This window comes from Aspergillus brunneoviolaceus (genome assembly GCF_003184695.1).
Source record: "Aspergillus brunneoviolaceus CBS 621.78 unplaced genomic scaffold BO95scaffold_60, whole genome shotgun sequence".
In the NCBI taxonomy this organism is placed as follows: domain Eukaryota; kingdom Fungi; phylum Ascomycota; class Eurotiomycetes; order Eurotiales; family Aspergillaceae; genus Aspergillus; species Aspergillus brunneoviolaceus.
In genome coordinates, this window is record NW_020290790.1 from 116,931 (window position 1) to 143,036 (window position 26,106).

General features: G+C 49.7%; 9 protein-coding genes across 9 annotated transcripts; 4 read left to right on the plus strand and 5 right to left on the minus strand.

The window, feature by feature from the left end:
• Positions 1 to 986: 986 nt before the first annotated feature.
• BO95DRAFT_503427 (Rad21/Rec8 N terminal domain protein) lies at positions 987 to 3,577 on the plus strand (the record flags this gene model as incomplete). The annotated part of the gene is made up of 7 exons (XM_025591085.1): positions 987 to 1,005; positions 1,068 to 1,104; positions 1,178 to 1,318; positions 1,387 to 1,521; positions 1,614 to 2,103; positions 2,160 to 2,732; positions 2,795 to 3,577. 7 exons carry the CDS (start codon positions 987 to 989, stop codon positions 3,575 to 3,577), a joined length of 2,178 nt encoding a protein of 725 aa, XP_025439392.1.
• Positions 3,578 to 3,963: 386 nt separating this feature from the next.
• BO95DRAFT_225088 (uncharacterized protein) lies at positions 3,964 to 4,434 on the minus strand. The gene has a single exon (XM_025581225.1). It carries the CDS (start codon positions 4,278 to 4,280, stop codon positions 4,005 to 4,007), a length of 276 nt encoding a protein of 91 aa, XP_025439393.1. The 5' UTR covers positions 4,281 to 4,434; the 3' UTR covers positions 3,964 to 4,004.
• A 1,339-nt stretch (positions 4,435 to 5,773) lies between these two features.
• On the plus strand, positions 5,774 to 7,321 carry BO95DRAFT_455498 (uncharacterized protein; the record flags this gene model as incomplete). The annotated part of the gene is made up of 5 exons (XM_025588341.1): positions 5,774 to 5,842; positions 5,982 to 6,473; positions 6,564 to 6,884; positions 6,942 to 7,236; positions 7,293 to 7,321. 5 exons carry the CDS (start codon positions 5,774 to 5,776, stop codon positions 7,319 to 7,321), a joined length of 1,206 nt encoding a protein of 401 aa, XP_025439394.1.
• Positions 7,322 to 9,018: 1,697 nt separating this feature from the next.
• BO95DRAFT_434512 (uncharacterized protein) lies at positions 9,019 to 10,107 on the minus strand (the record flags this gene model as incomplete). The annotated part of the gene is made up of 1 exon (XM_025585144.1): positions 9,019 to 10,107. One exon carries the CDS (start codon positions 10,105 to 10,107, stop codon positions 9,019 to 9,021), a length of 1,089 nt encoding a protein of 362 aa, XP_025439395.1.
• A 1,899-nt stretch (positions 10,108 to 12,006) lies between these two features.
• On the minus strand, positions 12,007 to 14,282 carry BO95DRAFT_225136 (methylisocitrate lyase ICL2). The gene is made up of 6 exons (XM_025581226.1): positions 13,789 to 14,282; positions 13,432 to 13,720; positions 12,958 to 13,370; positions 12,470 to 12,893; positions 12,167 to 12,420; positions 12,007 to 12,112 (listed from the first exon to the last, which is right to left on the minus strand). The coding sequence occupies exons 1-6, from the start codon at positions 14,210 to 14,212 to the stop codon at positions 12,105 to 12,107; spliced, it is 1,812 nt and encodes a 603-aa protein (XP_025439396.1). The 5' UTR covers positions 14,213 to 14,282; the 3' UTR covers positions 12,007 to 12,104.
• Positions 14,283 to 14,734: 452 nt separating this feature from the next.
• On the minus strand, positions 14,735 to 15,477 carry BO95DRAFT_466478 (zinc finger MYND domain-containing protein; the record flags this gene model as incomplete). The annotated part of the gene is made up of 3 exons (XM_025589217.1): positions 14,735 to 14,839; positions 14,907 to 15,065; positions 15,136 to 15,477. 3 exons carry the CDS (start codon positions 15,475 to 15,477, stop codon positions 14,735 to 14,737), a joined length of 606 nt encoding a protein of 201 aa, XP_025439397.1.
• A 1,708-nt stretch (positions 15,478 to 17,185) lies between these two features.
• On the plus strand, positions 17,186 to 19,408 carry BO95DRAFT_455500 (asparagine synthetase B family protein; the record flags this gene model as incomplete). The annotated part of the gene is made up of 7 exons (XM_025588342.1): positions 17,186 to 17,351; positions 17,402 to 17,859; positions 17,911 to 18,021; positions 18,044 to 18,207; positions 18,253 to 18,305; positions 18,368 to 19,310; positions 19,336 to 19,408. 7 exons carry the CDS (start codon positions 17,186 to 17,188, stop codon positions 19,406 to 19,408), a joined length of 1,968 nt encoding a protein of 655 aa, XP_025439398.1.
• Positions 19,409 to 21,941: 2,533 nt separating this feature from the next.
• Positions 21,942 to 24,560, plus strand: BO95DRAFT_395412 (Zn(II)2Cys6 transcription factor). The gene is made up of 4 exons (XM_025583717.1): positions 21,942 to 22,116; positions 22,266 to 22,436; positions 22,498 to 24,414; positions 24,529 to 24,560. Exons 1-4 carry the CDS (start codon positions 21,948 to 21,950, stop codon positions 24,540 to 24,542), a joined length of 2,271 nt encoding a protein of 756 aa, XP_025439399.1. The 5' UTR covers positions 21,942 to 21,947; the 3' UTR covers positions 24,543 to 24,560.
• Positions 24,561 to 24,570: 10 nt separating this feature from the next.
• On the minus strand, positions 24,571 to 24,912 carry BO95DRAFT_466481 (uncharacterized protein; the record flags this gene model as incomplete). Its single annotated transcript, XM_025589218.1, has 1 exon — positions 24,571 to 24,912. The coding sequence occupies one exon, from the start codon at positions 24,910 to 24,912 to the stop codon at positions 24,571 to 24,573; it is 342 nt and encodes a 113-aa protein (XP_025439400.1).
• Positions 24,913 to 26,106: the final 1,194 nt, after the last annotated feature.

The following is a 26,106-nucleotide window of genomic DNA, read 5'->3' on the forward strand; positions in this document are numbered from 1 at the left end:
ATGCAGGAAAACCGTTCTTCTTAATCCCGAGGAAGTATAGCCTCATGTTGTTTCGAGTTTTGATCTTTTTGCATGTCCCATACCCCACGTGCATCTTCCCGGGTTGCCATGGGTCGGAGATATCAGTAAACACTTTATCTCTTGCTTCATATTCCATGGTTTTCTCCTGGTCTCTATTTTTCATCTACTGTCTTCTGGTTATGAATAGAACGATCCTGGCAATTACTTCAACCTGTTTCCTTTTCTCTTAAAAGCACTGGACAGCGATTGCTGTTGTATTGTATCTCGTCTAGTTGGTGCTAATGCAGTGTAGCTGGCCAGAGGAGCGCCAAAAGTTGATTTAGTTATTCTCATCTTATGCGGGTGGTCTCAGGTGTACTCACTTCCTTGTCGACTTGCTAGCCGGGCGTCTTCCTCTACGGTGGTTCGGATGTTTCTTCCTTAATACAATCCCCGATAGACAGCGGCGAATCATTTCATCAATAAGACATATTCTTAAGCTCAGATACTCACATCTCTTGCGGTTCTTGTCTCTGCAGAATTGGAAAAGTCGTTCGTTGCGGAAAGTCGGAGTGACCCTACGCTCCCAGACTCGTCACTTGAATCCTTTTCAACGCCGATACTGAAAGTCTCTTCGATCAATCTACCACTCATGAGAGCGTGTCTTGCTCATTCAGACACGCGTAACTATCGTGTACGAGCTTCGCGTCCATATATCTAGTATTTGAGTGACTGGTACCTTCTCCCAGAGACAAGTATTCCCCACACCTCTACTTCATCCCCGAGCCCGAATGACTTTACCTCTCTGAACAGCTCACTCCAGAATTGTCGGGGTTCACACCACAAGACCTTGTCGGACGTCATCTGCTCTCTGATCTTAATCTCAGCAGCATCGGAGTCTCCAATTCTACTTTGACTTCGCGTGCTCGACCCCAGCCGCACAGCAGGCGGATTGGGGCCGGTAGCATACAGCTCTTCGTTCGAAAATGTTCTATAGTCATGAAAGTGAGTAGATCTTCTGACCCCTGGACGTTCACGTACTAGCTAAAGCATTTTCATTCTTCTAGTACTTACTTCTCCCGAGTACGGTGTCGCGACAATATGGTTCGCTTCAATTCCACGCGTCGAGTCTACGCTTGCAAAACGTATTGAATGGCTAATATAACCTTGTCTTCAGGCTGGTCGCAACCCTGGGCTCGAAGTCTGTCACCAGACGTCTGAACAGAAAGACTATACTGGATGTGGATGTCCCTAAGGCGTGCGGCGCCATCATGGAGCCGGGGGCACCGATGGCACTGAGGCTTCAGGGAAATCTTCTGTAAGACGCTCACTGTCCTGATCCGGGTATGGGCTGTTTCATTTGCTTACAAGACACTCAACTACCAGATACGGGGTCTCAAGGGTTTACAGCCATCAGTGCGGGTATACGCTCACAGATGCCCAAGCCATGCATGACAAAATGAAAACAATGCTGAAGACTCTACCGGGTGGTGGTCTGGACGCCTCTGCCGGGAAGGCTAGGTACGTCTCGTTTCCATTAATGAGGGTAGCAGAGGGGCATTTTTGAATCCTCTGATCACCGATGGTATGATGCTAATGTCCCTCTTCTATAGGCCCGAGCAGCTCATCTTGCCTTACGATCCCTCGTTCCTGCCTGATAGCCTCCCTGAGCTTATCCTTGACCTCTCGAGCTTCAATGCATTGACTGAAGTCGACCAGAGCGCACCGACCTTTTTCAATTGGCCAAAGACACCCAATTTGAGTCAGTCGGTTGTCTCGCAGAACACAAGTTTGCAATTGAGCCTGCCATCCGATGACAATTGCGCGGGAGGCTTGGGGGGCTTCACCTCGGATACCAATACTGTTGAGTATGGTCCGAGGAGCATCGCTTCGGAAAGGGTCAGACCTTTTCCGCTCGACGAAGAGGCGGGTGTGATTCTTCAAGCTGATTTCGAGTTCGACGAGGACGGAAACATTGTTGAGCTGGGAGCAACTCCGCAAGTTGGGGGTATATCACACAGTGTCGCTCACAGCCACCACGAAAGGGGGATCATGAGTGATCTTGGAGTCTGTGCTGAAGAAGATATCATCATGGATGATCAGGTATAGCTTTCGGGATGACTATATGTGGCACAGTACTAACTCAGAGTTTATTCAAGATTAACATGATCGAGGACGGTCTCGAAATAGGCGAGAAACCCGAGCAGAACACCCGAGATGCTGGTCATTTGCCGGCCAGATCGACACCCTTTCCCGACATGATTTTAGATGATGAGGCTGCCCCAGAAGCACATGCAGTGTCAATGGCTCAGAAGCAAAGAGCCCCGAAGTTGATACAAGCGGATGACCAGATAGGGCTAAGAAACAGTGAACTAGCTCACCTGAACCAGAACTTTGTGGAACTTATGGCGGTAGCCTCGAAGCAAAAGTTGAAGAACAAACTTCCTACACTATCGAAGAAGACCGCGGCCTTCTGGGTATATGGTCAGGGTATTGGCTCTGTTGGGAACGGAGTAGGCAAGTCTCATGCCACGCATCCATTGCAATACTTCTCAGGAGAGCAACTTTACAACACTCTTACAGCGACTGCTGCCAGTCTGAGTCCCAAGCGTGTTCACGACTCCATAGAAGATGAGGAACAAGAACATATCGGAAGACGCGTACGAGCTAGGAATGATGGCCAGCCAGCTGATCAGATGGAGTTTCCCAACAATGATGATCTCTGGAACCAGGTTTGTTCTCTCATGTCTACCTGCCTCGTATAGAAGACTGGCTACTAAGCTACATGTTGCAGGATGTTGAGATCGGTCGCCATGCGTCGTCAGTACTCCATGATGAAGGCTCCTTTCAGATGCCATGGAATGTTACAGCCTCTATACATAGCTCCCGACAGGGATCCATTGCTCGCAACATCCTCCCCGGTATTGGAAGTGTTAGTGATTTTTCATCCCGCGGCTTTTCTGACACGGGTCTTTTGAGACCACGCAGCCGCCTTACAAGCTCAAGCCCTCTTGCTGGACGTGGCTTTCCATTCGATATCGAGGCACTTGACAACCTACAGCTCCCTGGTCACGAGCCGGAGGATGTAAATATGTTTGAGGACTTTGACATCTCGCAATACCTGCACACAGAAGATGAGGCAGACCACGGTGGAGTCGCCCGTAACAACGCAGTCGAAGCTATCGCGGCCGAACCTAGGCATGCTTCTGCCAGTCTCCCAACCCACGGGGATGACTCGCAGAGGTCCACTCTCGACCAGGAAAGTCTGAACTTCCTCGACTTCCTCACCGCTAAGATTGCAGCATTGGCTCGTGCAGATGAGAGAGATGGTCAGGACCTGGTGCACCCATCCTCAAGTCATTTTAGTGGTATCAAGCAAACAATGCACTTTTCTTCGCTTCTTCCCCCGGCCAAGACATCTCGCATCGTGGCTACCCAAGGTCTCATGCACATCCTCGCTCTGGCTACCAAAGGTCTGCTCACAGTCCATCAAGATGAGGCACAGTATCTCGGTGGTGAAAAGTATGGCGAACTCTACCTGTATGGCGAGATCTATCTCAGTTTGCCAGAGATCTGAGAGTGCGCTTTGTATGTGAACACATCAGCTGTCTCAACTGATTCGGACAGCAGTCGGTACTTGCTAAAAACTCTGTATTTTTATGTTCAACATGGTCTCTAAAATTCCTGTCTCTTCCCATCAGACTGCCCTTGTTTTTCTTTTCTATACCGATCTTTCGTGGTAATCTTTCCAGCTTCTATGGTGTTTACAATACGGTATTTAATGCTCATACAGATGGTGGTTCGCGTGTGGTTCTTCGTCTCACCCGAAATTTCCATCTGCAACTCTTTTCGATATCTCTTTTCTTTCCCAGTTCTTCTTCTTCTTCTGATTATTGATTTCGGCCATAAAGCATCTCAATAAGATCCTTGTTGCCATGACATTGCAAGCTCGAGTCTCCCCAGACTTTTCATCATTAGCTGCTGGTGATGACTCAAGGATAGCGTCAGAGAAGGGTCGATGGTCTTTGTTTGATGGATGGTAAGAATGTATGGATGGTTTGGTAGCGAATCGTAACAGTCGACGACGACGAGGGCAGCGTTAGGCAGGAAGTATAAACTGGCAAAAAAAATAGAAAGTCAATGCACATGAGCAAGTAGACCCGCATGTAATAGGGACAAGGGGGGTGTTTAGAGGGAATGTGACAGCTGTCCGGGGAGCAGTTCCTTCGCTTGGCGTACTTACAGCTTACTCCATACCTTACGAGGCTGGTCTTCACCATCTATTTTAAGGCTTGACACCGTTATCACCAATAGTTCTGACGAAATGACGACTTCTATACTACTTGGTAAACAATGGAAACACTGCACCTCATCCTACGGTGTCATCCCTTCACACGAGGAATCCAATTCAATGTCCAGCATTTTAGAGCAGAGTAAGACACGGAAAGGCAGCACGCGTGGTTAGCGGTGGCTGTGTAACCCCCAGTATGTCCTGACACAACATCTGATCCTGCAAGCCGTAGCCCTCGTCGAGAAGGATAGATAGCCTTCACAAGAAAAAGGGTGCATACGTAGATCTTGATGCGTGATGCGATCTCGATCTCGGTTTTGTCAGATAGATCAATACAAGATACCCTTCCAAGTTTCCCATTTCCATACCTGGTTTGGTTCTTTGGATTCCAAACACGGCCAACGCGGTGGTAAAGCTAGGAACAGGTGGTATGATATGCTCGGACCCGTCTGGTCATGTTACTCTTACTTCGATACAGCCGGAGGTGGTATTCGTTTGCCAGTATTGCCAGTACTGTTCAGTAAGTTACCAGTACAACGATTTTTTTTGGCAGAGGTCTGTAAGGCCAGAATTTACTACACCTTGGGATATACCGTGGTCGAAGAAAAGGCCAAATTGCGGTTGAAGAAACTGCATATCTAGATCTGTCACCCCCGGAGGTTGCTGGCAGCAGCACACCGGCTTATTTTTAGGAGAGAAGGAAGTGGACTCGGTCAGCCTGCCGCCTTGTAGCCTTGGTTTTGACTTTGTGAAGAGGGCTTAGAGTCGATCGTGTTTGAGGGGGGCGAAGAGGAGGTGATTGTCTTTGAGTCTAGATGCTGATGCAGTTCATTCTCTATTTCGTCCGGTTAGATGAATCTGGTAGATACGATAGATGAATGGTACAGTACAGGATAACGAAGCAAGAACCTTTTTTTCATGCACTGGCATTTTTCCCACCCTACGAAGAGGAGACTCGATCGGGTGAGTGGTTTGGTTTGTTAACTGGTTAGTCAGCCCATCCCAGCCCGACCCGAATGCCAGGATCCAAATTACGCGGGCGAGGTGTAAGGTCTCGTCCGTCTCGTCCGTCTTGTTCCGTTTTTAACGAGTTCGCGTAAATTAACCGCCACTTGCCGTCAGTTTGTCTCGTTTTGTCCTCGTTATTCGTTCTCGTTCTGGTTTTGTCTTGTCTTGTCCTTCTCCCCCTGCTCTCTTCCTCTCTCTCTCTTTCTTTTCTCTTTCCCTCTCTCTTCCCTTCCCTCCCTCCACTTTCTTCCCGTCCCGTCAAACATTCATTGATTCTTCCTTTTCACTCTCGCTCACCCCCCGAGTTTTGGCTGCCTTGTCCTCGTCCTGCTCCCTCGTTTCGCTCCCCTCCCACCCTCCCCTTCCCTTTAAATCATCCTTTTGAGATCCTGTGAGATCGTCTTGTAAATCAGGCGTGGTTTCTTTCCCTTCCACCCCCCCAATATCGATTTATTCACCCCATTTGTCGTGAACATGGGTCGGACAGTCGACCAGGAAGTTCACGCGGCGTTCGTCGAGTTCCGCGCCAAGGAAGACGATAAGGTGCGTGACTTCCGTATTTCCCGTAATATTTCCAAACGCCCGCCTACCAACAGAATTCAACCCAACTTAACCCCCCCCCCCCCCGTCAGCACCCGTCATCGTTACTGACATAACGATTCTGTTTGTTTGCTCTTCGCAGTGCCTTTCCGTCCAGTGTATCTATTGCCAGCAAATCCGCGCAAAGAACACCTCGCGTCAGAAGCAGCACCTGCTCGAATGTCCCGGCCTCCGTCATACCAACCCCCAAGCTCAGTCACAGTCCGCTCAATCCACTACTAACGGCATCGGTGCTGCCAACGGATATCCTCCCACTCCCAATGGCGCCCCTGCCACAGCTTCCGGCGCTGGGCCAGGGCCTGGTGCCCTCGCGACCCCGAATGGACCCATGATGTCCAACGGTGTCAATCCGCATGCCACCCCGATGCAGACGCCGCTGCAGAACATGCAGGGACGCGCTTCCTTGCCGACGTCAGGCCCTGCCGGGGCCACCTCCACGGCCGCTGCCGCGCAGCAGGCCTCTCGTGCGACACCCAAGTCCAAGCCGAAAAACTCGTCCTCCAACCTCCCCGCCCCGCCCCTCGATGACGTGCATGCTGCTTTCGTAGAGTTCCGTGCGAAGGAAGAAGACAAGGTAAGACCCACACCGGGTTTCATAGGCGAGCGAAAACACGCGCGCGGCCTGCACGGAAGTTCTGACGCGAACTTCTTCTCTTTCTTATAGTGTCTGTCCGTCCAATGCATATACTGCCAGCAAGTCCGCGCGAAGAACACGAGTCGGCAACGCCAACATCTGCTGGAATGCCCCACCTATCTCAGTGTCATGAAGGACTCGATCCCCGCCAACAACCTCCTCCACACCTTCCCCGAGGGCGACGTGGCCCGCTCGCTGCAGATCCCCGCGCCTACTCTCGAGTTGGACTTCCGCATGAGCATCAAGATGAACCCCAAGGTCGCTGTGGGCGAGAGTATCTGGGGTCAGCGTGACTGGGTGACATTTGTGGGAGGGCAATGGGCAGGTCGATGGGGCAAAGGCATTATTTTGGTAAACACACTTCGTGCGCCAGAGAAAGGCATTCGCATTATGCTAACCTGATACTAGCCTGGGGGACAGGATTCTCAGATCGTGACTAAAGAGTCATCCACCAGCCTTCGAGCGAGCTATATGCTTCAGACCGCCGACGACCCCCCTGCGTACATTATTGTGAAGACCAATGGATGGTTGACTGGTTCTAAGGACGTTTTGGACAAAGTCAACGACCCGACCGTGGCTGATGGTGTTAACCCGAACACGTACAAATATCGCATTAACCTATCTATGGAGACCGGAGATGAACGTTACGCATTTTTGAACACTCTGATGTGGATTGGCAGTGGCTGTCGCCGGAACCAAGAAGGTTAGTCGGATCCTCTTCTCCTACTATGCCCTACCATCACTAATGCTCTTGCACAGTTATTTTCGACGCCTTCCGCGTCAACTAATCTGCCATAATATCGCAGCTGTTTTGTCCGTTATTAAGCGAGTAGCAAATTTGATTTCACGGGGGGAAATTGCGGTCCATCTTCTCTCTGCTCCTGGGGAATTACTTCAATTCCTATTCCTTTTTCTCAGTCTATATCTCTCATCTACCTCCAGCCGTACGGGTGCGTTGTGTGGTACCTATGAATGTCTTGACCGTTGTAATCCGTCTGAGCACCCTGTTCTTCTCTATCTTGTGGGGATACAAGTGACAATATCTCTTCATCAGCCATAACAGTCACGAATCTGCTTGATGTGTTTGTTCTGTCATAGTGGCAAGTGCAGCACACTGCAGCTGAAATGTTTCATCATGAGCTTTCTTCCTCTTATGTTTTTCAGCCTCCGCTGCTCGGCCTCCGATTCTCTACTGGTGCTCTCTCATTTCCCGCTTGTGTAAGATCTTCAATCCCCTTTTTATCTTTGCCGTGTTTGTCATCGCATCCAGGAACCCAAATTGTCATGACCAATGTCATTCTGTCCGGGGGTCATAATTTTTTCTTCTCGTTGGTCTGTATCCGTGTCGAAGTCTCGGACATATGATTCATTCACAGAATGGAATCTTTCTCTTCTTGCGCGTGTGTATATGTCTGGTGTGCGTGCTTGTGCGTATGTGTCTTATATGCAGGTGAAGATCTAGGGAAAAGTATTACGGTAGTCAACTAGGTGTAGACACGATTGTTGCTGCAGCTTATTGGACCTCTGGCATATCGATTAACTGAGCCTTAATACCATTACTAAGTTCCAAGAGACATGCATTTGTTGACCACAAGGTTTTGTTTTCCAACCCAGTCAAGTAGTGCCAATTGACCGGGCAAATCGCTACGATATCTATCTGTACCTGCGAGCCGTAGATCTAGACCCTGAAATATATTTTCCCTTACTAGGCGGAAGTAAAGTGTTGGTGCATTGCGCTTGCGGTTCGGTATTTCGGCGGGTATTTACCTTGGTGAGGTATGCTTACAGGATACCTAGTACCCCGTCTCGTACCTGGTTTGGTTACCGAACCTCATCATACCCCAGCTCCGTACCCGATGGGGGAAAGTGGTAACTAACGTTGGGATAGTCGGAACTTATCTTGTTATGGGACATCAGGTACCGATGTTGACACTTCCATTTCTGATCTTTGGTTACTATTTCACTGGGTATTGAGTCTGGAGTGATGCGCTTGAGAGGGTGTGTTCTGGGATGGGGGGGGGTAATTGCTTTTGTTTGGGTTTGGGTTGGGGGTTGTCTTCGAGAATAGGATGATCTCTTTGGGGTGTATTGGAGGATAATGAGAATCAAATACTGATAAGTGGAGACAGAATTTGTTTTTGTTAGATACAAAGATGTGCTTGTTGTTGTGTGGGCTCGCAGGCTGCTTCCTTGAAGGGGGGAGGCTGTACTGCACCTGCACATTTGTTCATACCCTCTTTTGGATAAAGTAGCATTTGAGAAATTATGCGTACAATGAAGTTGGAACTAGCTCGACTCAGATTTCTCAATGTAAACAAAAATAACATGCGGATTACTCGTGACAGAAATGAGAACCACCTATGAAAAGCTTCTCAAGATTTGAAAACATGCCGCAACACAAAGAGAACATAAAAGCGGATGCATGCATGCATGCATCCAATGAAGACCATACTGTAAATGATGGCTTGAGGCTAACTCTTTGCCTTCAAATCGTGGCATAAAAATAGGGCTGACTCACGTCTCGCTTGTAAGCAGCCCCAAAATCGACCTCGACACCTTCTGCAGCTGCCTTGATAGGCTCGACAAATGAGTTTTGAAGCGCATCAGGGACACATTCGCATCGAGTAGCAGTGGGCGGTTCCAATTCCTTGAGAAATTTGCACACGATGATAAGTAGTCCGAGGTGGGGAAATTTCTGCGTCCTGCATGCGAACAGTTTCATCAACTCCTGATGGAGTCGATCGGTATGCTCCGCGTGGCACTCCGGCAGGAAGATACGTTCTAAGCTTCCAGGGAGGATATTCTTCAAAGCCTTGTTTGGCTCGAAGCTCTCGGAGCGGAAGTCTAGGAGATTGACAACACGCATGCGTAGCTCTTGCAACTTCACAAAATCTGCTAACGAGCCAAACCAATTGTCAGGAGGATCAAGCTCGGACTCTGCCTCTCCGTCATCATCTTCGTCGAAATCAGATCCAATACCATAGAATGATTGGCCGTGAAGTCTAAGCTCTACCAGACTATGCTTTTGGGTTGAAAGGGAAGTGCAGAATGCCCTGGGACGAAATCTCCTGTACGACTCCCCAAGCAATTCTATGTCGTTATGCTGCCAATCGAAGACTTCGAGGTTCTGGCAGGATTTTATTAGTTCCCTCATGCCATACCTTCCGTTGCCCATTATCACGATTTCAGTGATTGGCAAAGTCCCCCGTTCGAACCCAAGGCCAGGCATTGTATCACCGCTGTCTGAGTCCATCAATCCGCACCACAGTGTGACCTGTCTCATAGATGGGAGATTAAAGAAAGGTACGTAATCGCTCGCCTGGGATGGTACCCACTGGTCGGATGGAACGATACTAAAATCATAGAGCTCCTGCAATATGGATGTGAAGGCTGCCTCTCGTGCTGCTGCCCGTGTCACGATACTGCGAATGTATCTGCCGATAAGTGACGCAGGCTCCACGATGAAACCAGAAAGATTCGGCAAGTATGTCAGAAGAACAGCAATCCATGCATCGCAGCCGCCTCTAAGCAACTCCTCTTCCCATTCCGTGGTTCCTTCTGCTGACTGGCCCATCTCTGCGATACGGCTGCCGATGCTAGAAATATCATTCCTTGCGACCTCAAAGTTGGTATTTGACGCTTCGATGTTTAAAGCGACGATAGACGTCGCAATAGATGGGTTACTCTGGACAATACCAAGAAAGGCTTGATCTGCTTCTCATTCAACCTGATCACGTTGTAGACATGAGAAAGAAATAACGAACGCCAGTGCCTACACACAAGAAGCAGAGGCAATTAATCCATGTACTCAAAGCCTTGTATATTCTCTTCCCTAATAAGTAGTAGAATCTCATTTGGCAGCTTTTCCATGTTGAATTTCGGTTTCGGAGGAATAATCAGCGTATCACTCAGTTGATCAGCCCCGTGATGGCCGAGGGATGGCTTCCTGGTCTTGGTGCTCGGGCCAGACAGAAAAAGGAGGAACTAAAGAGAGCTTCACTTTTCGACGAATTTGTTAGCTGATAAAGTAAGAGATCAAGAGAAGTGATACCCGCGGGTATCAGGCATGGAAGGAACTTCCTTACCTTGAGATGGATCATCCGTTACTGGCACAGTAGGCTTTTGACATGCGCTACTAAGGGGTGACGGTGATTGTAAATGACCTCCTGACAAGCTCGAAATAAGATGAGAGCCGACTGGCCGAGCCACGATGTTGAGGTCAGCACTTTGTAAGTGAGAACAGTTCCACAGCAGATTCTGGTAAGCCAAAGCTTGTGACGAGTGGTATAGAAAGAAGAGAAAGGTAGAGAAAAGGTTTAGGATTCATTGGTTGTTTATTGGAGAAGTAGAACAGAACGATCGCGGAAGTCGAGGAGTTGAGGGAGGTAAGTGAGGTGGTGCTGTAAGTGGATTCGGCGAGAGCGTGAGGGAGGACTAAGTGACCGACCACTTCACCTTCTGCCTTCTATCCTGTCTTCCACATTACCCCCAACCTTTCTTTAAGTCTCTTCGTTTATTTCCTCTGTGCAGCAAACTCAACTACTCTCTGAGTCCCAAATTGTTTTCACACCCGCCCAAGTGCCATTCCACGGAAACCTGAGACTGTATCCTAGCATCTTGTGAGAACCAGTTCATTCCTATACATTTCCAGAGAAACACTTTCGAGTTAGCGGTGCTTGATGCTAATATAAACCGACAATCACCGCAGGACGAAACGATAAATGTAACCTCGACGAAGACACACAGAACGAATCCAAAATGATTCAGAATAGACTTACATTTAATTTCCTCTCGCAAAATGAATTCATCCTGCTACCGTTCCACAGAGACAGCCTCGAAGTCATCATATTGAACGAATGATGGAAAGGCGTCAGACACACAAATCTGAGAGGCTTAGTGACAACAAGGGCGTGGAGGACATAGAGCTTGGCGCAACCAAGGCCGTGCGAGTCTTTCAAAGAATACCAATACTTGTCGACATATTGTGGTATTTTGCGGTGCGCATGCTACAAACAAGTAGGAAAGGCAGCTCAAACGACAACTAATTGCCGAGAGACATAATTAAGTCCACCGGATGACTTGCCGGCGACTGGATCGCTGGGTTGAGCAGTGGAAGAGGGGTAGTAAGACGATCCTCGGATAACGCATAACCCTGCAAACAGCCGGAAGAGCAGAAAACAAGAGTACTGAGTGATGTGGAAATGAGAAATGGAGAGCGGGGGAAGAAGAAATGGCGAGAGGAGCTTTTCAGCTCCCAAGTCTTGTTTTCAAGGCTCTCTCGATAGCTCCTTCCCCTCCCAACCCAATGAAATAACTCGTTTCTCGCCAGAGATCATTCGATCAGGTTTCTCCATTACCACACACAAGCGTCGATAACCAGGAGCTGAGAAGGTGTCCTTCGAGAGATGAGTGAAAAGCTATGGCAGCATCAACTGTTTCAGTTCGTGGATGTCGGTAGATGTAGGCTATATCGGGATTCATGAGTTAGATTACGAGATTGGGTGAATCATTAACACCGAAGTTTGTTGTTGAGTCTCATTTATCATTAAGTTACAAAGCCATCCAACTCCTTCAGAAGCCTGCGAGGTCATTAGCCAAAAGTCTATAAATCACCACCGATACTCTCCACTTACCCTTCTCTGTGTTGCCCTCGCCCATACTCTTGCTGCTGCTACTGCCGCTCTGAATTGCCCCAAGAATGCCGTCAAGATAGGGCGCACCACTCCATTTCTGGTGTGTAAGAACATCCACGCCCAGCTCCTTCTCCCGAGCTTGAACCATGCGCACGTAAGCGAGCATACCGTCTTCCTTGAACGCCCGAGAGAGTTCTGTCGTGATAGTTGCGTTGCTGTGCAGTCCAGCGAGCGAGATGAGTTGAAGTACGAACCTAAGCAAGTTAGTTTTTCTGATCTTTAGAAGAGAAGTGGCTGACTGACCCGTGTTGCGCCAAATCCCAAATGAACGATTTAAGAGACGCTTCGTCGAAACCATGTCCCATCCAGTTGAAGGACGGACTCAGATTGTACACCAGCTTCTTACCGGGGAACGCCTTGCGCACCTCTCCTGCCAAAGACCCTGCTTTCGCAACGTCTGGGTCACCGGTCTCGACCCAGAGAAGATCCGCATACGGTGCGAACTCCCGTGCTCGCTTTGTAGCTGCGGGGAATCCAGCACGGTAGTGGTAATATCCTTCCCTGGTACGGGGACTATCACAAGACCAGACAACCGGTTTCTTTGTGTAATCGCTGGCCAGGACTCTGCGGCGGGAGATTGAAAGATCAGGGCTCTCTTGAACGCGCTTCTTGTATGCATCCCGGGCGGACTGTGGAGCCTTTTCTGCTTCGAGATGTGCGTCGACGGCTATATCACGCCATGTGGTTAGTTCCAGAAGTTGAGAAGGGCGAGTGTAAGATCGGAAACAGACCTTCATCAAAGGTGACCAGCTTGTATTTCTTGACCCACTCAGATTCATAGGCATCGATCTCCGAAGGGGCAGCGCCCTCCCTCTCCATGGCCTGCAAAGTCTCGGCGAGTGGCTCAACCTCCTCCGTCACTCCAAGAATGAATTCGTGGTCGCGCACATCGATAGCACTGCTGATGAGCCGTCCACTCTCGGAGTCTGTGCGTGCGATAAGCAGGTTCTCGGTTCCCATCAGATCCCACTGGAAGCGAGCTGCGACCAATCTGTTGATATGCTCCCCGATGGGCACAAGTACCTTGCCAGCTAGGTGACCGCATTTCTTTCCGCCATGAAGCTGGTCCTCGAAGTGCACTGCGGCAGCGCCATTCTCCGCGAAAAGCTTGGCCAGCTTCAATACAGCGGAAAGTCCGCCATGTCTGTATGGAACGTTAACAACGTGATCTTGGCCGAATCCGTCCAAGTGAGCACAGCACATACCCTGTATCACCGTCAGCCACGATCGGACGCAGGTAATCAATGTATGGAGTCGACTTCCGTTGCTCAGCGGTCAGCTTCCGTCTAGCGTCCCACTGTTTCCGATCGTGTAGCTGTTGCGCCTTGAACAATCGCTGGACTTGATTGGGTACTGTGTTGTATGGATAATCGCCGAAGTCAGGAGACACCTCGTTGGTCGTCGTTAGGAGTGACGAGCAAGCCCATCCCGAGATGTACAGGACCTCCTGGTGAGGTGCCTGCTGCGTCATCTGGACCGGGTCAATGGCGCCCACTTGGCAATAGTTAGCACACTAAGAAAAAAGAAATAATAAAGGCCGAGGAACCAATGTCGATACATACTCGTGTGAACCGGCTTTCCTTGCGCTGCCTTTTCATTCAACAGATGGAAAAGCTTCCGCGCCATCAACGAACTCGGGTATGTTTGTTGCAGGGAACCGCGTTTGCTGACAACATCTGCGGCGGAGTAAGGCCGCTTGATGCCCTCGAAGCGGGGAGATTGCCACCATTCTTCCACATCTGCTATTTGCTGTTCGTAGAGAGCATCCTCAGCTGCCCCGCTCTTGTCTGCTGTAGAGAGAAGTTGGTATGAATCCGCAGGCAACGTTGCTGAGACGGGTGGTTCCACGGGGGGGAGCGATGATGCCGACATCCGCGGATAACCGCATGTGAAGGAGCGCACAGCAAAGCGCGACAGACTGCCTTCAGTGACGGGTCGGGGAGGAATATGTCGAGGGAGCCGACGAGGAAAAGAGCGAAGCATCATTCAAAGAGTCGCGTTCAGATACCACAAGGTTTACGTTCTCTGTGGAGAAGGGAGGGACGTGTGTCTGAGGAGAAGGGGTCACTTTAAGGTGGCACTCGGTCCGAGCACCGTCGCAAGCCGGCCGATCAAACCAGCCTCGGTCTGGGGGCGGGCAATCCACACATCCCGCAATACCCGCTTATCCGGGGTGGCTGGTACTTACTAGCTTGAGAATAGTAACTTACACTATTACAGTATTGACTAGCTAGTCCATGACTGAAATCCGGGAAACAAGATGCAATACTAACCGAAATTGTATTTTTGTGGTTTCGGGTTTTTATCTTTCCATGAAACTTGTTCAGGCCCATCTGAATGGGAACACATACAGTAGGTCCAGCAGTGGGAAAGAACAGAACATATCGTTTGTGATAATGAAACAAGGTAATGAAGCCAGATCATGAAACAAGAGGTGATGCAGAGATCATCCGTGTGCTCGGAGCAACTTCCTCGTGATTATGCCTTGGCCCTACAGTTCAATAAGGCTTACTCGTGCCCCATTTCAATCATGAGGGAACGGAAGTTCTGGTTCTTAATAACCTTGCAGAACTCCTTGTGTTTGTTGATGTTCCAGCTGCCCGCCTTACAGCCCTAGTACAGAGTTAGCAGACTCATCTTTGACCATACTGATTCAATCTATCGAGGGAGGTCTCCTTACGCTGTTGCAGTATCCGATGACACCGCAGCCATCGCAGGTCGTGATGTGGTCAGGCTCATTACGACACCAGTGACACCTCTGATGGGCAGCAAAGTTCAGAGGCCAGGTTCTCATCTCATCACTGAGTTCCAGAAGCTCGTCCAACGAGGTTGGGATGATCTTGATTCGCATGGGTTAGCACCGGTTTACCAGGGAAGGAGCGTGATTGTCAGGGCTCAAACATCCATACCTTGAGTTGGCGATATTCGTAGACACGGATGCCATAAACCTCAATTCCGAACTGATGCTTGCGGGCCTGCATGATAGCGATGGTATTTCCAACCTTCAGGTGCGGACACTGACTGAGAGCACGGCCTTGATCCGGTCCCTCGAATCGCAGGGTGACAAGGTGTAGATCAGTGCTGCGGCACCCGATGACGAGGTAGGGCATTGTCTCGAAAGCGAGGATCTCGAGCAGGAGACAGCCATCTATTCCGGGAGTCAATTTGTGGGTGTCGAGGTCCTCGATGGGGATAGCGGCAAAGCCGGGAAAGCGACTGGTGTCTCTGAGATCAGGGTACGAGATAGTCATCTTGAAGGGTAGCGTTGATGATCAAGTTGTAGGAAGTGATAATAATCTGGGGAGCGAGAAGGATGGGTGTAGATGGAGTTGTGGTCACAGAGGAAGTACTCACTAAGATGATGGGACGTGTTAGAAATGGGAAGGAGCGATGAACGACTCAGCGAACGACTCAGCGCTGAGATGAAAACTCTTCATTAGGATACGTTCACCAAGCTACAGCAGGCTAGTCAACATCTACCGTACTTAGTCACTGGATGCTGGACATTCTGAGCACTTTTGATAGCTTTGATCTCGATCTACTTATACTAAGCGCTTGCGAAGAGACGAATATGTCTTCTGCATGATAGACTCTCTGTTCAAGAAACCGCTCACATATTCTGCTAGGCAGGCTTCTGCTATTGTATACAACTTTACACATTTATACAAGATTCTGTAGTTGAGGCGAGGATATGCTAAAGTTATAGTTAAGAAGACCAAGCCGCTAGCCAGCTATGCATACAATCACAAAGACCAACTAGCAAGAACAACCACAAAGAGCACCTATATTAAGAATAATATTCATATAGTCTACCTGGTATCATTCAGCTGGCTAGCCTGTACACTCTACTCTCAATTCAACAAGTCTTAAGATATTAACAACTTGAACCTGTAAAGATACAGGATGTCCTTTCATTATAGGCGAAAGAGGCTGGTCCGCTTATATAGAGAGACTATCAATGCCGATGATACTGGAATATCACGTGGAGATCAGTCCTGAAATCCTCAAATTAAAGTTATTGGAGTACTAAACACCCCAATCTATACCTGTTATATAGACGGATCGGTAGACCCAGAATGATCGTATCATGGCAAACGCGGGCACTTTGCCTTATGTCCTACAGAGCTTTGCAAAAGCACGCTTACAAGAACTAAAGAATTGAAATTAGCTTGCTAGGTTTTCGAGCACAACTACCTAGGCCATACATCCGCTATGCTGTTGGCTGACTCGAATATCAGGGTGCCTGAATCCCGCATGACGGCAGCCAACCGAGCTATGTCTTACTCTGGTCATACATCACATAAATAGTTCTTATTCCAAGGCCAGGGCTTGTATTATACTGGCTTTCTGATATAGCGGTGAAGACCAGCTGCACGCTCGTTCGTCTTCCGATTTGTCAATATGTAGGCGGATATGCCGATACCTGGAATATCATATGAGACAGTAGCATCTCGAGTGTGCGTGCAGGACCGAGAATGCATCTACTGGTGCTATGCAGTTGACTTGCATGGTCTTACGTTGCGTCAAACCATTCAGTCGGTATCTGACTCTCTGACGTGTCAGGCCGAGATTCGTCTTTTGATTTAGGTATCCTTGCATTCCATTTCGATCTACGATTCATTAATGCCACGATGATTTTCTGCACAGAATTTCTCGCAGTAGACACGAAGCGAGTTTTATTGAACTCCAATGAAGAGATTTCCAAGGCCTGCCCAAAAGGATTGGGAGAGCAGTGAAGCACAGGTTTGTGCAACAGCGCTAGCCTCTTGAAGGTTTTTGGATGAGCTATAGGATACCTAATATTGGCAGATGGCACATGATACCAGGCTATGGAGTAATCTCACCGATGAACATGTCGGAGCATAAAAGCGGAGGGAGAACCTGGCATTTGGAAAAGAAATTGTAACCTTTGTTAGTCTTTCTCCAGACGAGGCTCAGGCAGAATCGAACCAAGGCGACATGTGTGGACTGACGGCGTTCTTAGGTCTGAACGGAGTTGATCGCGATGAGAGCACTACTGTGTCTTCCCACAGGCTGGCATGTCAGATAAACGACAATCTAGACTTGGTCAAGCATAGAGGTCCTGATGCGCGTGGCCAGTGGATCAGCCCTGACACTCGAGTTGGTCGGTCGATCACTTCCTATGCTGTGAAAGGAGGTTAACATAATCTCAAGGCTTCGGGCATGTACGCCTTTCAATCGTTGATCTTAGCCCAGCCGGAAACCAGCCTTTCCACAGTGAAGATGACACTATCCAAGCCGTCGTCAATGGAGAACTTTATGACCACGAGCGAATTCGAAGTGAGCTAGCTAACGAATATGAGTTTGTTAGCAAGAGTGACTGTGAGATTGTCATTGCCCTATACCACCGTTATGGACTGTCATTCGTCTCTCACTTGAGAGGAGAATTCGCTTTGGTACTTTGGGATGCGAAACACAACCGTTTTATAGCTGCGCGAGACAGATATGGCATCAAGTCGCTCTATTATACCATCATCGATGGAAGGCTTCACGTCGCAACTGAGATGAAATCTTTCTTGCCATTTGGATGGGTTCCAGAGTGGGACATTGCCAATCTTAAAGGAGTGGGATGGATGTATGGAGCGAAAATGTACTTCAAGGGAGTGCATCGTGTAAGTTGTCGATAAGAGACGAGCTGGACCGAAGCTGATGGCTATTTCTAGATCGAACCTGGTCAAATGCTCGTGAGTGACAATTTCCAGCCATTCGAATTGCAGACATACTGGGATTTAGAGTATCCCGACAAGGCGAGTAATATCCACTCCCAGCAGACTGTACGACGCTGATTGTACATAGAGGCTGGTATATGAAGGCACCGAAGCTGAGGCAGTCGCTCGAGTGCGAGAATTGCTGCTCGATTCGGTGCGGTTTCGACTTCGCGCCGATGTGGGTGTTGGTGTGTTCCTGAGCGGCGGGCTGGACTCGTCTGCAGTTGCAGGCATGACAGCGCATCTGATGAAGTAAGGAACAAGACTTGGAAATGAAACAACCGGTGATACCTCGAGGCTAAGCTGCTTCACGGTGCAATTCGAGAAAGAGTCGGGGATCGATGAGTCCGGTTTGTTTTCTCCCGATCGAGAAACTTCTCCCCCTTATCTTCTCCGATCTGACACTCCATAGATATTGCTCGGCGGACTGCGAAGTGGCTTGGAGTGGATTTCCACGCAGTGTTGCTGGACGAAGAGACCATCGCGTCTCGACTGGAGGATACAATCTGGTACACGGAAACGCCGCTCCCTGATGTGGACGGGATGGGTCGACTGGCTGTTGCAGAGGCCGCTCACAATGCAGGAAAGAGAGTTGTTCTCACCGGCGAAGGATCAGACGAACATTTTGCAGGATACAGTGACTTGATGTGGAGCTATTTGAGTGAGCCAGACCAAGCATGGCCCGCATCTTTACTAGCCGTCAACGGCAGCCGAGAAGAGATGGAGGCTACCGTCAATCAGAGAATGGCACAAGCGGTAGCAAAAGTAACCGCCAAGTCAGGGACTGAACATAGTCTCAGCCACACCTCTATATTTCCAGCACTTGCTTGGTTCAGTCAATTACCCTTTCAGGCATGGACAGAGAAATACACCCAAGGTGACCCAGAATTGTCCTTTTTCCGAAGCTTTCGTGAGAAGACTATCAACGACATGGAACAGAAATGGCACTCGCTAAATTCATCTCAATACGAGTGGACCAAGTCAATGCTGGCAAATGGTATTCTTCGATATATTGGCGACAATATAGACATGGTTTTTCAGGTGGAGACGCGGCCACCGTTTCTCGATCATCGCCTCACAGAATATGTGAATACTATACCGCCAAGTCTAAAGATAAGATATGATCCAGAGAGAAAGATCTTTCGTGAAGAGCATGTTCTTCGCGAAGCCATGAGACCATTCATCACCGAAGAGGTTTCGAATCGCGTGAAGCAACCATATCTTGGTCCAACTAAATACAAGGAAAATGGACCTGTGTATCACACTTTGAAGCGGTTACTTACAGAGACCAATGTTCAGAACCTGGGCTTTGTTGACTGGGGCAAGGTCCAACCACACCTTCACACGCGCATTTTGTGACGATGACCCCAATGCTTTTAGAAGTACTCTCTTTGCGGCTCAACTTGTGGTACTGGCCCAAAGATTTGGAGTAAAACCGGCAAGCGCGATTTAGCATCCGTCTTCATTAGAGATAAGTCATAGGTGAAGCCGAATTCCATTCCTAAATTTCTCGGTCAGCCAGATATAATGAAATAAAATGGTGCAGCTAGCTCAGATAGTCTGTTCACTTGCTGGGTACAAGGTTGATGAATTGGAGACCCCGTGGACTGGACCAAGAGTGGCTTATGAGAAGCCCCCATCGACTCTAGAACAAATCCTTCATCAGCACTGAAACTGGTAAGTATTGGAGATCATGAGTGGCCTACTCATACTAAAAGACTGGGCAGAGTCAGAGTCGCGCATGTCGCTACAAGGTGATCACGTTGCTCCCTGAGCACGTTTGCTATTTCCCCCACACACTTCGCAATCAACGTCGCGTGAGTTGAGATGCTGAGGTCTAAGAATCAAGTGGCGATGCCTCGCAAAGACTCCGGCAGCTTCTATGTCCCCTGCCACTTGATGGAAGGCTTGGGTCCTGTCGCCAGGGTGGGTCATCAGTCCGTGGGTATCTTATGTCTGAAACCAAACCTGGCGAGCGATGTCGGAGACTCAAATGGGGTCTGCTTGGCTATGCCCACTACTCTCATAGCATCATGTAATGCTAACTACTATACTTGAGTAACGAGGCTTTAGGTATTGACCTTCTATTATCTCTGTGCACTGAAGATGGTTTCAGAGGACTCGGACCAGAATGTTTGCATCATCTTTCTGCCACCTCTCTGATAGCGTGCGGAGAACTTATCGGACCCCTCGTTGATCGACTACCTTGCAATCCCCACTCCGCTTCCGTATGGGGGTTCAAGAACCAACCGAAGCTCGACGATAATGAGCGCGCGGCAGAGGCGACATATAGCGTTCGCCTCTCAACGACGGTCCCTCCTATGAAGTTGAAACATACGTCATGTGTCATCTTCGTTCGAGACATATTCATGAACTCAGCCTTATGTTGAAACATGGGTCCAGGATACACCAGTTCTGCTGCAAGTGCTCGCTCGATATCTCTCAGGTAACCAGCACTGCATACACTCCGTTCATCTGTTAACGATCTCAATGACATAGAAAGCTTAATTGTCACACCTGATGTCGCAATCTACTGCGAAGACTATGAACGACTAGGATGATCTAGGTCGCTAACAGTCGTTGCTTGGGCAGGAGTTTAAGTTCTGCCACAAACAGTGCAACAAATACGAGTTTGGTAACTATCTCGATGGCCCATGTCCATCCCAGGCCAGTGGGTCTTTCCGAAGCTGAAAGAAAGGACTGTCCAACATCGTTCAACATGCGATGACCCTGCAGTGGAGGTCTAGAATCAAAGCATGACACTTGAGCCCGTGGAGAATCAGTTGACGGTCTGGTCGACTGACCACATACCTTCTTGAACCGAACCATGTGTGATCAGCGACCCCCTCACATATGGCTTTGCGCCGAGGATTGGGTGTCGGAACTTTCGAAGACGACCGCTGGCTAGACTTTCTCTTTGTCCAACATAAGCAAGTGTCCGACCGTCGAAGGGTGAGAAATGTACAGTACATAGTAGCAAGGGTTAAAGTGTTGATACTAGTTCTTTGTTTTCGGTTGAATGACTCCACTCCGCGGAAGCTGCGGTAGTTACGCTGCTTGTTGTATGCAGTGTCAGACTGCGAAAGACATCCGATCAAAGATGTATGCGGATTCGCATGGAACAGTAGTCTAGTGAGTGGTTGAAAGAGGTCAAGGTAATGCAATCGACTGCAACTGTACAGAAAGTACCGAGGCGGGATGGTCACGGGGATCTCCTCCCACCATTCCGGGTAGCCGTGACCAGTCGAACCTCGCCGATTCCTCTCGTTTCTCCAACCCGCTCTTCGTGTGGCACCCCCTCAATTTCCTGCCGACGACTGTGGCCTCCTGCGCGCTGGCCTGCATCCCCCTGCAATGGGACTACTGGGAAAGCTATATTCTATTCCGTTGTTCTTTGAACTGCCTGCCTTGAAAGGTTGGTGGATCGATGGTTGGGACGGACTGAGGTCGTGGGGGATGTTGATTATGGAAATGGATTGTTGTTTGCCTCCACCCCCCCTGCCCCTCCATCTCCATCTATCATCATCGAATAATGCAGGAAGTGAACAATTTCCAGCTCCAACCGTTCTGGCTCCAATGCAAGCCCGGCTTTTGTCTGAGCTCCTGCCTTAAACCGACGAATCCGCGTTGTACAACTCGCACCAGCTGTCTCCGCAATCTGCTGCTCTAGTGCGACTCTTATCACCCTCATGGCGCTTTCTCCTCACTGTCCGGGGCCTTGTCGGGGCACTGAGTTATCTATCATCTACCCACACCTTTCCTATCTCCGCTGCTTATTCTGCCATCTGGCTCTTCTAAAGAGCCTTATCTCGTTCACAACCCGGATCGAGCAGATCGTGATTTCTTGCTCCTTCGCCCGCCTAGCTTATACTCTGCGGCATTATTCTCCCTGACCGAATAAACAACCAAACTTCTAGCCTTCTCTCCTCTCCATCGCATACTACTACGTTAAACCTGGCGGAGTCCATGTCATCATCAGGTCTAATTTGGGCATGGAACACATTAAGATCCCTTCTCCGTCTGCGATCTTAGACATTCAACCTTCGCCTCCGTCAACAGAAGGGCCTTCTAAGCCTCCTTCTTCCTCTCAGAGGTCCACCTCAAGCCAGCCTGGTGCCTCCAGGGATCCTAACAAACCGAAGCAGTCAAAAAGCCGTAACGGTACGGTACCATTCATTCCTAGTACCCTAATGAGACGACAGACGGGAACAGAGTTGTTCTCGGGTGAAACTACAGCATCAGAGAGAAGGCGGCACAGACGTTCTCAGGGTGCGCAGTGCGCTGACGTTCTTATCATTTCTATAACCCAGGCTGTATTACCTGCAAGGCAAAACGATTGAAATGTGACGAATCCAAGCCGACGTGCCTTCAATGTAAGAAACGGAAGGTGGAGTGTGGAGGATACAAGAAAGATTTCAAATGGCGCCCTTTCGAAGAGACTAACGTCGGCTGCAAGAACGTGTCGACGAAAAGCAAAAAAGGTAGCCCTACTTGATATGGAATCGTTGGCTTTTGTACATTGCTGACATGAACGTCCCAAAGCCATCTTATCACCCCCGGGTCGGAAGTCTAGCCTTGACTTTTCTACGTCTCCGGACTCGCAGTCCACTGAGGGGTGGTCGAGAACCCTGTCTAATTCTTTGCCTCTCTTCTCACCAGGGAGTGAAAGGTCTGCACTCGCGCATGGCTTTTCGAAAGGGGATGAGCCGACTCCAGGGCGTGCAAAGGTGGATGCAGTACCAAAGCAACATCTCTTTGTCCCTACGGATGATCTCATAGGCCCGCTAGATATAGCAAGCCTCAATGAAGGCATCCTAGCCCCATCACTAATCGAGATTCCACCCCTGGAGCCATCCTCCTATATTTCCGATGTGTCACTGTCTAATGCGGGGATGCAATCTAGACCCACCCTAGGTGGCGTTTCCCAGCACGACAGCCCGCCAAGGCACCACAGTTTTAGCTTTGAGGCCTTAATGGAGGTCGAAAACGATGACATTGAGGAGATTATAAGGAAGTCAGAACTTCCTCTGGGGTCGACTTTCTTAAACAGCACAGAGTGCATCAATTCTGCGCAGGCCAAGAATACAAATCTTACCCCGAAGATCCTCTCAGAGCCAAATTTTAGCATGGTCAGTCCCGAAATGCTGGTGTTGCAGTTCGACAGATTCACATGTGGGATCCTGTCTGTGAAGGACGGTGCCCACGAGAACCCATGGCGGACACTGATTTGGCCCCTAGCCAAGGAGACCCCAGCGCTATATCATGCCGTATTTTCTCTAGCGGCATTTCACTCCAGCAAGGAGATCCCGAGCCTCAGGGTTCATGGGATGGATCATATGCGGCAGAGCATCACCTACATGGTGCACGACATACAAAATATGAGAGCAGATGCAGCCTTGGCCACGAGTCTCGCGCTGGCATTTGCGGAGACATGGGATCAGCATACGCGCACATGTATCCAGCACTTGCGGGGAGCCAAGGCGTTGGTGTCACAGGTTGTAGGATTTGGTCTTCAAAGCGGGATGTGCGGCAGTGACCTGGATAGAATTCGGTTTCTGTATAACACCTGGCTATACATGGATGTGATTTCTCGCCTGACATCCCGTGAAGAATCCGGGGATCAGGAGGTAGATACCTCTGTTTTCCAGTTGCCCAAGGATGCAGTGCACGAGATCGACCCTCTAATGGGTTGCGCGACAACCCTTTTCCCGTTAATCCACCAAGTCGCGCGCCTGATCCAGCGAGTTCGCATAACTGAGTCCAACTCCCTCTCTATTGTCTCGCAGGCCATAGAATTGAAAACCCTAGTTGAGCAATGGGAGCCCCCCCGCTGCTTCGAACCCCCAGATGACCCCACGTCGGAGGTACAGCATAGTATCCAAACCGCACACGCTTACCGCTGGGCGACACTGTTGTACCTTCACCAAGCGGTTCCTGAAATGCCCTCCGAGCCAGCATCGGAGCTGTCCAAGCGTGTCTTGATGCTGCTGGCCACAGTTCCCCCCAGCTCCCGTACCACCATCATCCAAATGTTTCCTCTTTTGGCGGCTGGGTGTGAAGCAGAGCAAGAGGAGGATCGCCAGTGGGTGCTAAATCGATGGCTAGCAATCCAATCACGTCTCATGCTTGGGTCTATTGATCGTTGCATCGAGATTGTCCGAGAGGTTTGGGATCGCCGCGATGCCGCGGGGCTTGAGCAGTCCGATCATTTACCCACGAAAAGGCTTCAGATTGATAAGACAACAAATGTAGGCCGTGGGTCAGGTGAGCGTGGCTTCACCAGCAGCTTTGCTGAGCCTTGGAGAAGATCGAGTATGGCCGATCGGGTACCTTCTAAGGGCTCTTTGGGGAAGCCACGACGGACCTCGGCAATCTCTCCGCTGGAAAATATCGAATTTGATAGGACTGTTCGTGGAAATTTGCATTGGGTCAATGTGATGCAGGAATGGGGTTGGGAAGGTAAGATATCTTGTTTGCATTTCTTCTGGTTTCCGTTTTGTTTTTCTTGGGATCATGCACCCAAGAAAGCCTCTCGTTCATAATCTTGCGACGGCCATCGGCTCATATGTACAGTGTTTTTGGGGTAAAACTTCACTCAAAAAGCGATCTTCATTATCAGCAGATTGAGCACGGTGGATCCTCCACGGTTGATCTCCGCGGGCCAGCACGACTGTTGTCTCTCCCTCCTTTCGAGCTTGCCTGCTCGCGTTGCACCGTCCGGCGCTCCGGAAGTCGAGGAGTCTCGGTCGCACTGTCTTCGGAATCCGCTTCGGCTTGGTGCGGAGGCCTGCTCTGGGTCAAGTACGACCGGAGGGAGGCCAGATATGGCTCTAGGTCGCTCGTCATGGCCACTGTCGCCATTGTTGCGCGGGGCTGTGGAGCGGCCTCTTTGGGATCTGCGGAACGTGCGGCGAGCACCACGCAGTGGGTTTGTGACTTCTTGAGGGTATAGCTCATCCTCCAAAAAATCGTGGGCTGGGCTTACAGATCTGGACTGGGAGTGATTAGCATGGCGTTCCAGAGTTTTGGGCTTTTGTTTGTGGTTTGGTTGAGCGAAGCAATCACATTCTATACGGCCTTGAAGGCAAATTCCCAAGGATTATTGCTGCAATGGGGCTTCTTTTGTAGTTGTTGCGAGGGACTTTGGCACGGAGTTTTGGCGCGTAGGACAGGGCCAGATGCCTGAAAGGAGCTTGTCACTGTACGGAGAACGGTGACAGGATCGCTAGGAGTATGAAGTATGTTGCTATCGACCCTCAAGTATCTCGATCGGCAGTTGGCGCGGTGGACAGTGAACGGCTGATCGAATACAACTGTCTACTTGAGATATACCGTACCGGTGGGGAGGGAGATTGCTGAGTCCTTCAAGCTTGTGTCTGTCGCCTGGGTGCTCTCGCTGGATGATTGATGACTGCACGGGATGGTACAGAGGACGGTCACAATTCGCATAGGGCGGATTTTTTCGCGTGCGGGGAATGGGGCGAGATTCGACCGATGGAGTTGCTTGGGCTGTTTGGTGTGTTGCCTTTGATAGTGTCGTGAGTGCTGATAAATCGTCTCTCTCGCAATCAGCTACAAAAGACTGAATAGAGGTCGAGGGGGCGGGGAGGGAAAGAGAGGTAGTAATAGCCAGATCAAGCGGGTGGTGAGAATAGAACACTATTTAACACAGTCTGAAGTGTGGGTGGGACCCGACGCCGCGACAACCTCGGACTTCTTCTCCCTGTGATTTTCGACGTATAGGGAATAGTACTTTTAACCTGTTATGAGGGGGGGGGGAAGAGACCAAGGGAAGATTTGACTTTTGATGGGCTGATTCGGATGATGATGGTGCGAGCCTGGAGAGTGTGTGAAAGAGAGAGAAGGGGAGTGAGTGGTGTTAGATGACGGCAGAGGTGCATGAGCAATACTTGTGGGTGGTGCTTTAGGGAAAGGTCTGCACCTTAGTTTGGGGGATGTTGTGCTGTGCTGTGGGTGCTGTAGCAGGAGAAGAGGTGGGTGCGAAAATGGACTGGCTTGCGGAGCAGAATACAGTAGGCATAGCCGCAGGCAGGCCGTGAAGATGGAGGGAGAGACAGGAAGAAAGGACCGAATGCCCTTCTAGTCCACGGTTAGGTGTTTGGTTACTTGCTTGGGCCTTCGCTTTCCTAC